This window comes from Phalaenopsis equestris, unplaced genomic scaffold (assembly GCF_001263595.1).
Source record: "Phalaenopsis equestris unplaced genomic scaffold, ASM126359v1 Scaffold000003, whole genome shotgun sequence".
In the NCBI taxonomy this organism is placed as follows: Eukaryota; Viridiplantae; Streptophyta; class Magnoliopsida; order Asparagales; family Orchidaceae; genus Phalaenopsis; species Phalaenopsis equestris.
The window spans coordinates 155,826-166,354 of record NW_018164445.1 but is presented as its reverse complement, the minus strand read 5'-3'; the positions used below and the strand labels follow the sequence as shown (position 1 = coordinate 166,354).

Sequence of the window (10,529 nt, the reverse complement as noted above, 5' to 3'; positions counted from 1 at the left end):
ATGAGATCAATAATCTGAAGAAGCAGATGTCAGAGCACTTTGCAATGAAGGATTTGGGAGCGGCAAAACAAATCCTTGGCATGAGAATTGTTAGAGATTGAGTCAAAGGCACTTTGAGACTTTCACAAGCTGAATATGTGAAAAAGGTGCTTAGCAGGTTTAATATGAAGAAGGCCAAGCCAGTTGGCACACCTTTAGGCAGTCACTTCAGACTCAGCAAAAATCAACCCAAGTCAGAAGAGGAACAAGATTACATGAGTAAGGTTCCTTACGCTTCAGCTATTGGTTCACTTATGTATGTTATAGTCTGTACCAGACCAGATATTGCCCATGCAGTGGGAGTTATGAGCAGAAACATGAGTAATCCAGGGAAGAAACATTGGGAAGCTGTGAAGTGGATTTTGAGATATCTAAAAGGCTCTTCAGAAACCTGTTTTTGTTTCTCAGGAAAGAGCCTAGAGGCACAGAGTTATGTTGATGCAGATTTAGCTGGAGACATTGACAGTAGAAAGAGTACTACAAGTTATGTTTACACTCTTGACGGTTTTGTAGTGTCATGGGGCTCTAATCTATAGAAGACAGTTTCTTTATCCACTACAGAGGCTGAGTATGTTGCAGTGTCAGAGGCTGCTAAGGAGATGATATGGCTGCAGAGTTTCTTGGCGGAATTGGGTAAGGAGGTTCAGAAAGGCACTCTCTACCTGGACTTGTTGAAAAGAGCTTTCAACAGGGGCAGGATATTGCTCATGCAGTGGAAGTTGTAAGCAAATACAAGAGTAAGCCAGGAAAGAGCTTGGTGGTACAAGGCTGCTTTGACGGTGATATGTCAACTAAAGGTGTTACTCTTGAGAAACTGAAGTTATGTTCGACTTCAATTGGTCTTCTAGCTTGAAGACAGAGGTTTTGAGTTGCAGAGGAGAATGATATCACGTTTGATGATATCACGTTTGAGGAAAATGGCAGTGCAGTCAATGGATGGAGCAGTTAGTGTCCTAGTCTTCAAGTGAGAGAATTGTTGAGGAAGGTGGAGACCCGGTCCACTTCCTATTATGACAGATTCTTTGATAAATTGATTATAATTTATCTGCTCTTAAATTCATTTCCTTATGTATTTTATTTTCTGTCGTTGCTTGATGATTCTCAATTTTTTATTTAAAACAGTTGTCTTCTATTGACATGAAGAATTAAGGAAAACTTAAGAAAATTTTCTTCCCGTGATCCTTCTCTTTCACGATGTAAATCCGGATTAACAAAATTCTGTTCCTATAGAGAAAAAAGGCAATGAATTTGATAGCTTGTCTTAATGGGCTTTATATGAGTCATTAAAGCATGATTCCATGGAATCACGAAATTAAGGGTTACCAAGACAAACTGGATACTATGAAGCTTTAAAAGGGACTCACGATTACAGGGATGTGTATCACTCTCCAAAAAGCTTTCTCTTCTTGGATTATACTTTGTCGTGAGACTGAAATAAAGGAATCACAAGGAAGCTTTTCTTTAAAAGTTATATTTCTTCTTCTTGGTGTGACTCTCAGTTTAGAGTGAGAGAGAAGGGGTGAGGAGAGAGAGCGAGAGAGAAAATTCTTTCTTGTAAGTCGATGTGGTCGACGGTGTAACCCTCAAAGCTAATAAAATCCTCTGCAGCTCCATGGACGTAGGCAATTTGTCGAACCACGTAAATCTTGTGTCGCCTTTTCTGGTGTAGTTTTTCTAAATCTATTTTTCGCTTTATTGTCGTCGTTTTTTCATAACAACAACTTGTTTGGGGCAGTTACAATTTTTCATAAAAGTTGTTGAAGAAATGCCGTGAGAAATATGTTTTTATTTTTGAAAGCTGTTATGGGTACTATAAATTTCTTCTTTTAAAACAAGAAGGGCAATTATTATTGAAAGATTTACATGCATAGTACTCAATTCTAATGTATGTAGATATCTAACAGCTAAACATTCATATTTACAGGCAATTTTTTAACATCACATCAAAAATACTATAATCATCTTATTTTGAAGAATGTGATATCCATTTTCATGAATAGCTAGGTTCACGAAATGAAAATGTTAAAAATGTAAATATTAAAATTTCGGTTTTAGATATGTAAATACATAAGAATTGGGTGGTATATATATGAAAATTTTCAATTTTTTAAGGCGTTGGGCCTTACCTATACACATGAAAAGGTGCATCACTTGTTAAAAGCCTAAATAGTGGTATTTTTTTGATATGATATGATGTGAAATATCCGAGCAGTTCGAATGTAAAAAGGTAAATTTAAGAGGGTGCTTGACAACATAGTTTTAATAGGATTTAGTCATGAATTTAGACATTAAAAAACAAAAATAAAATGGGATGCTACATTAAATCATTTTTTTCTTCCCGTGATCCTTCTCTTTCACGATGTAAATCCGGATTAACAAAATTCGATTGTGTGGTGGATTCAGATTCAAGAATTTCTTCCACAGTCACTGGAGAGCTCATCTCCGTCAAACAGAATATCAAATTTACTTGACTTAAATTCAAGTTGTAGCCATACATAGGAATTGGGCAGTATGTTAATAGGAAGGCTTCACTCATCAATAAAACATCTTAATTATAGAATGACCTATGCTGGTAATATTTGATGTATCTAGGATAGAGATATTGACAGGAAATTTTTTGAGAAGCTTAATCTAAAGTAGAACATTTATAATGATAAAGTCGACAATTAATTTCAAGTTTTGACAAAACTGTACCACCAAACCTCAAAAAAAAAATTTTGGGAGATCAAAACGATCAATCAACAATATACAAAGAAATAAATTAGTTTGTTAGAAATAATATATCATGTAAGAATACTAATACCAAAACCAAATGAACAGTCAGTAACTACAACTAAATGAGGCTTGAAAAATAAACTGAATGAAATATATATTATAAGTTAGAACAATGCTAAATTAGTAGTTATCTAGCTAAATAGACTATAAATTTTGAAGAGATTTTTACATCTATAGCTAGGATAGAAGCTCTTTGAATGCTCCGAGCCTTTACTTGCTTCATAGGATTTAAATAGTACAAAATAGATGTAATGGGCATATTTCTAAATCGAAGCACTAAGAAAGATGTGTAGGTCGAACAACCTACTACATTTAAGAATCAACAGGATTTGAGGATCATGATTATCCCAATCATATCTACAAACTAAAGAAAGTATTTCATGGGTGTTAGGTATGACTCATAATACCAAAATTTGGAGTCTCTTAGAACAAAGAGATGTCTCTTAAAATTGAAGAGGTGTGTCTCTTGAAATTTAGTGGGTTGAGATCAGCGAGGGCGCAACAAAAGCATGATGGCCTAACCCACGCCTAACCCACATTCCCACATTGGTGCAGGTGTAACTCCCAGGTATCTTTAATTTTAAGGGGCTGGATATTCGCCAACGTGGAGATTTGTTATGGTATGGCTCATATACCATATAGGGACAGACGCTAGAACGAAGCGGAAGAATCTGTCCAAATTGGGAAGTTACGTTATGTGGGTTGGGGCTATACGGTACATGGGTAATTTGAGAGTTACATATTGTACTACAGAGTTTACTCTAGGATTATAAATAAACATGTTTGTGCTTGTTTGTAATCCTAGATCTTGGAGAGAGCTGGATATTGTATTATGTATTATTTTCTGAATATTGAAAAGGAAGTCGCCGCTCTGCTCCCGAGGACATAGGTATCTTTGTCGAACCTCGTTAAATCTTTGTGTTCTTCTGAATTTGTGTCGATTATTATTTTTCTTCGCTCTAATCTTTCAACAAGTGGTATCAAAGACAGGTTCGAGGGCACAGAAGAAATTTTTTGGCGGCAAAGATTTTGGCCGATGATTTTTCGGCTAGAGCAGAAGAGCAATCTCGGCGTAAGGATCTCGGCGGTTTGGCATAGGAAGAGCAAGCCTTGGGGAGGCGAATTGCGGCAACAGGAGTACTTCGCGAAGGGGCCAGTTTGGTGATTTCCGCAGAGGAGATTTAGCGAAGGCTTCGACGTTCGCGGTGTTTGTCGCACAAGTTGTGGATCGCGGGGCTTGAGGCAGAAGGTTCGGGTGATTTGCAGGAGGATCGTGACCCAGGATTAACGGACGGTGGCTGGTGTTCGACAGTTCGCGGAGGCTGCAATCTGTTCCCAAGGAAGGTTGTTCGCAGAGGAAGCTTTGGCGGGCGAACAAGGAAGTTCCTGGAGGTTTTGGCGCTGCACGCGGAGAAGAACCGGGAAGGAAGGGAATCAAGGAGAATATTCTCTACCTTTGGTGGAGATATCCTTTGCCTTTGTTGGACAGGAGATATTTAGGGAATCAAGGAATCTTTGATTTCTACTAGAAGAATATTCGCCAAGGTGGAGATTTGTTCGACATATGTATTTCTCCTAAGGGGCTGGATATTCGCAAGGTGGAGATATTTCTCCTAAGGGCCTGGATATTCGCAAAAAGGGCAGGATATTCGCAAGGTGAAGATTTTTCTTCTAAGGGATTGGATATTTGCAAGGTAGAGAATTGTTAGGTATGACTCATAATACCAGAATTTGGAGTCTCTTGGAATTGAAGAGGTGTGTCTCTTAAGGCTCTGTAATGCTAATTTTGAAGTATGAAAATTAAATCATAAGAACATCTAAAGGGACTTCCTAGTTCTTAAGACACCCACTAATATCATGATTTGAGAAAATATTTATAATTTTCTTGTTCTATTTGTTTCTAAAATAGAGTATGATATTGCAGAAATTTGTGTAGCTCGAATTTTTTAGCTTAAGCAACAACTATTAGACTATGGGATTCACATAGAGCACAAACATATTAATATTGCCAACACCAATGCCTCCAACACCAATGCCATTAGCTTGAACAAAAATTTCATGCAATACTCAATGAGAAAATAAGTAGAAATTAAACAAAATTTATGGATTATATAGCTAAAAGATATAGACATAGAATTCATTGAAACCAACCGATAGCTAATAGAATTCACTCAGGAATAATGAAGTAATTTGATTTCAATGGGACATCTTACTACTAAAATTTCCCTCAAATTAGGTGGCATCCATGTAAAATTGCATCCAACTTATTTTAAATCAATTATAAAGGACAATTCATCTTGAAAGAATTTTGATCAGATATGCCGACTCAAATTGCTTTTCTTTCAAAAATAATGTCAATTTGAGTTGTAGGTATCATCTTTGTGGAGTAAATCCATACATCCAAACAAATATATTTATATATTCAAATTTCAGAAGAGGAAATCATCAATATTTTAAGTTTAATGCTATATAAGACCCCTCTATCCAATCCAAAATCACAAATCATATTTTAACTACAATTGAAAATATCAAAAATCACAAATCATATTTTAACTACAATTGAAAATAAAAATTAACGACAAAATAATGATTTTATAATTTAATTACAAACGCAACTCTTAAATAAAATTAATACTGACATCAGGAACGCATGCAATCTTGTGCCAACCAGAGCCCTCAATATTTCTTAATAACGCTTCATCAACTCTGGATCACAATTTGCTACTATTATTGAACACGATGAGGAAGGGAGGTCTGGCACTGATTTGAGGAGTGGAATGCTATCTAATTCTAGATGAACAAAGAAGATGACAGGCACTCTAGGTTATCAAGACTCTTTATAGACAGACTAGACAAAGAGGGAGGGAGTTCTGGCAATGATTTGAGGAGTGGAATGCTTTTTAAATTAAGAAACTTGAGGGATGAGATGGCCGACAAAGATGATGGCAGGCACTCTAGCTTATCAAGACTTATTATATAAATACAAGACAAAGAGGAAGGGAGTTCTGGCAACGATTTGAGGAGTGGAATGCTATCTAATTCTAGATGCTTAAGGGATGAAATGGCCGACAAAGAAGAGGGCAGGCACTGTAGGTTATCAAGACTCCTTATATACATATTAGACAAAGAGGGAGGGAGTTCTGGCAATGATTTGAGGAGTGGAATGCTTTCTAAACTAAGAGACCAGAGGGATGAGATGGCCGACAAAGAAGATGGCAGGCACTGTAGGTTATCAAGACTCTTTATAGACAGACTAGACAAAGAGGGAGGGAGTTCTGGCAATGATTTGAGGAGTGGAATGCTTTCTAAACTAAGAGACCAGAGGGATGAGATGGCCGACAAAGAAGATGGCAGGCACTGTAGATTATCAAGACTCAAACTCAAGGGATGAGATGGCCGAAAAAGAAGATGGCAGGCACTCTAGTTTATCAAGACTCGTTATAGACACACAAGACAAAGAGGGAGGGAGTTCTGGCATTGATTTGAGGAGTGGAATCCTAGTTAATACTAAATTGGTGAGGGATGAGATGGCCGACAAAGAAGATGGCAGGCACTCTATGTTATCAAGCTTATTTAGATTCAGATCAGACAAATAGGGATGGAGTTCTGGCAATGATTTGAGGAATGGAATGCTTACTAAATCTAGATGCTTGAGGGATGAGATGGCCGACAAAGAAGATGGCAGGCGCTGCAATGATTCCAGGTGTTGAAGACGTAATTCTTTCAGCGAGGCGGGGATGTGTAGAAGCTGCAGAAGCAGACGAACTTCTTTGACGCATAGAATCTCAAGTGAAGAGAGGCGTTCCAAGGAGGAAGGAAGAGACTTCAGGGATTTGAGGCCTTCAAAGCACAACTCACGAAGGGATGAGCTAACGTGCGAAAACCACTGCTCCGCCTCAATTGTAAAAGAAACCAGCACGTCATTATTACAAATTGTGAGCTTTTCCAAGGAGGCGATACTTGCTGTTGGCAACAAGGATGGGTCATCTATAACAACTTCACTGACAATAAGCTGGAATTTCTCAATGCCACTCTCCGCTTGTTGCAGTCCGCCAAGAGAAATCAGATTGGGGCAACCTTCAATTCTCAGTTTTCCTACATCCGCCAGAAGAAGAGCTGTGATGTTTGGACACAAAAGGACCTCTAATGTTTCTATCTTGCAGTTGTTGATTTCTTGCTTGCAGGTCAAAGCAGCCTTCCATCCGATGTTTTGTATCTTCATTTTCTTGAGCTTAGGAGGCAAATAGGGGAACTCCTGCAGATTTGGGCATTTAACGAGGAAGAGTTCAGTTAAGCAAGGAAAGAAACAGTCATATGCTGTTGCTCCTGCTCCACCAAACCAATCCCCCAATACTTGCAATCCCTCCATATTTAGCGTCGTCCCCATGGAATTTAGGCTCAAGCCGCTTTGCTTTTGGCATGCTACGAAGGTATAGTGACTTCAGGTGGGGAAGCTGCCCAAAAGGTGGAAGAGTTTCCCACTCTGAACACTCATCCAGACGGATGCACTCTAGATTGGAGATCAAATCTGCATTGTACATCCGTTTTGCAGAGCTTACACCCTTGTATGAAACTATGGACAATCTCTTCAGATTTTTGTATGGTTTGAGATTTTCAAGCACATGCACATCTAAGTCAGAATTGACAATCTTCCGTTCATCAACGGTATAGCCCCAATTCAAGAATAAGTCTGTGAGTTTTCTCTTCTCAAATAATTTAGCATTGCGAGCCTCTATAGCATCCTTCACGTTTTCCAGAAAATGAATTTTTAATTTGCACAACTCGCTCATATGTTCCAACTCCCCAATTCTATAACCATTCTCATTCTTACATTATTCTATAACCATTCTCATTCTTAACATTAAACTCGTTTAATTCTTGAAGTGACCTTAATTTCCCAATTCCAGGTAAACTAGAAAATAAATTCGGCGGCAATTCCAAGTAACGCAAACTAGAAAGATTACTCACATTGCCAGGCAAGAAATCATCAGAGCAAAATCCCCAACACATCCTTCCATAGATTATGAACCGCAAATGATAAAGACTGCTTAGAGATCTTGGCATATGAGTGAGCTGTGCAGTAAGATTCAAATATCGAAGATGTCTCAAATTTTTAATAGCCTCAGAAATCTTTTTCTGCCCTAGAGAGCATATGAACAACAAACGAATCCTTCTCGATGCTTCAAAAATTTCAGTAAGTATTTCAGTAAAATCTTGATCAACGACTGTCAAAAAAAGCGAATGTAGATTTTTAACATCTTTGATCTTTCTCAACACTTCTGGATTTTCAGTTTTAACAAATAAGTGTCGAGCATTTTTAGGAACGTTAAAAGATAAAACATCATCTCCCACAAATCTGAAACATTCCTTTGAATAAATAGACTGCCAAAACATGTAATAAATCATGCATCTTATAGTATATTCTTCTAGAATGTTGAAACTCATCAAAGAAAGATATTCTGACCAAAACATCCAAATACGTTCCTCCAATATCTTCCAAAGTTTCTCCTTCAATAGAAGATTCCTGAATGAAGCCCAATGCAATCCACATTCGGACTAAATCAACTTTATCAAACTGATGATCTTGTGGGAATACGCCACAAAATGCAAAACAATTTTGTAGAGGTTGTGGGAGGAACGTAAAACTCAAATTTAAGATAGGCAAAATGTTATTGCGACCCGGTTTTGGTTCTACGTTTAGAACATTACTTTCTAAAATTTTCATCCAAAATCTCTCAGTTAAGTTAGAATTGAGAACACCACCAATGACCTTTGCGGCCAATGGAGAGCCTGAAAGCTTTTTAACTATCGAACTAGCAATGTGTATTAATTTTGTATGAGCATCAAGATTCTTTACAACAGCAAATGAATGGGTGTTGAGTAGCTTCAAACACGCATCTTCCTCTAAGCCCTTTAATGGATAAATTTCTTTATCATTACTAATAACATTTGCAATCGTCGATGTAACTGTATCCATCCGGGTAGTCAACAAAATTTTACTTCCCAAACCTCCGTAAACTTGAGGGCAGAGTAAGTTCTCCCATTTGCTCATATCTTCTTCCCAAATGTCATCCAAAACAAGCAAGAAGCTTTTGGATTGCACGACAGCTTTAAGATTCTCTTGAACAGTAGCGAGTGACTCCAAACGAGGTCTCTCCTTGTTAAGACATTCCAACATATCGTCAATCACCTTTTTTACATCAAAGTCCTTGGAAACGCAAACCCACATTTTCAGTTCAAATTTTTCTTCCAGATCTTCATAGATGTGTTGTAAGAGAGTTGTCTTGCCCATGCCACCATGGCGCACTATGGATAGAAGAGAAATGTTTTTGTATAGAGTAGGGCTAGCAATATGAGTTGGATTTTCATTTGTTGGTGTTATGGTATGACTCATATACCATATAGGGACAGACGCTGGATCAAAGCGGAGCGGAGCGGAAGAATCTGTCCAAATTGGGAAGTTACGTGGGTTGGGGTGCGGGGGCAAAGCCCCGCGGTATGCTACAGGGGTAATGTTGTAATTATATATTGTGCATAGGGTTTACTCATGGGGTTATGAATAGGCATGTTAGTAACCCCAGGAGGTATCCTCTATTCTGTAATCCCTTTTCTAAATATTGAAAGGAACTCGCCGCTCTGCTCCCGAGGACGTAGGCATCTTTGCCGAACCTCGTTACATCTCTGTGTTCTTTTGAATTTGTGTCGATTCTTGTTTTTCTTTGCTCTAATTTCTCAACAGTTGGCTTCCTCAACCACTGCATAACAAAATCCTTTTCCTCGCCTCGACAGATGAGAACGTTTTTAGGCAAGCACCCTGTTTCACGATCTGTGCACAACTGAAGCTCCAGCTCCTGCTGCTCCTGCTTTGAGTTTTCGATGAGAGGAAGGAAAGTAGTTACCTGAGCTGAAACTTTATCAAGTTTCTTCACAGCTGCCTCCAGTCTCTCCAAGTTGGGATCAATTTTGAGAGCTCGTTCGTTGCCTTTACGATTTTTAGAAAAAAATCCAGAAAAAAAAGCCAGTGCCTACAGAACGCACCTTTGTTTTCTCCGTGTTTCGTCTGATCTGCTCCTGTTGTTCTTCTTCAAGCCCAATGTAGTCATCAAGAACATCATCTGCCTCATCGATGGCATCTCGTAGCTGCCATATCCATCTTTTGAGAGCCGGGTTGCGATCTGTGATGTGTGCTCGGGTGTAAGCAGAGACGACAGCTTCGATCATGGGGTGGTTCTCTCGCAGCCTTTCGAGCTCCTCCTTCATGCCTGTCTACCGTCTATATTGATCGAGCATGTTAGCAAAGCAAGTGTCGATGATCTTATCCAAGATCTTGTTGATGATCTTATCCAAGGTCTGGCCAACAAACCAGTCTGCCATGGCACAAACTCAGGTTAAGCGGAGGAGAGACGGTGGAAGAGAAGAAGAGGGTCAGGAGGACGGAAGTAGGTGGCTTTGCTATGAAGGATGCGTAGTATTATAAGCTGATAAAGGTGGCTCGTAGTTTCCACCGTGGTTTCCTGTTGACTCTCATTGACGTTGAAGTGTGGGTAAGTGTAGGTGTGGTTTCCTGTTGACTCTCATTGAGGTAGTGCCATTGATGTAGTTGTGCGTAGGGGTGTAAATGAACCGAACACGAACGAACAAAGCTTGTGTTCGTGTTCGGTTCGTTTAAAATTTAGTTTGTTTGAAATAAGCTCGTGTTCGTTTCTTAACGAACG

General features: G+C 38.8%; 1 protein-coding gene across 1 annotated transcript in view; it reads right to left on the bottom strand.

Moving 5' to 3' along the window:
• The window catches only part of LOC110018151 (disease resistance protein RGA2-like), a 17,256-nt gene extending 6,950 nt beyond the window's left edge, over positions 1 to 10,306 (bottom strand). The window contains 8 exon segments of the mRNA XM_020715361.1: positions 314 to 455; positions 5,615 to 6,234; positions 6,323 to 7,069; positions 7,155 to 7,546; positions 7,659 to 8,206; positions 8,208 to 9,253; positions 9,552 to 9,713; positions 9,823 to 10,306. Of these exon segments, the coding sequence (XP_020571020.1) occupies positions 314 to 455; positions 5,615 to 6,234; positions 6,323 to 7,069; positions 7,155 to 7,546; positions 7,659 to 8,206; positions 8,208 to 9,253; positions 9,552 to 9,713; positions 9,823 to 10,074 (3,909 nt within the window). The 5' untranslated portion in view covers positions 10,075 to 10,306.
• Between the last annotated feature and the right edge of the window lie 223 nt (positions 10,307 to 10,529).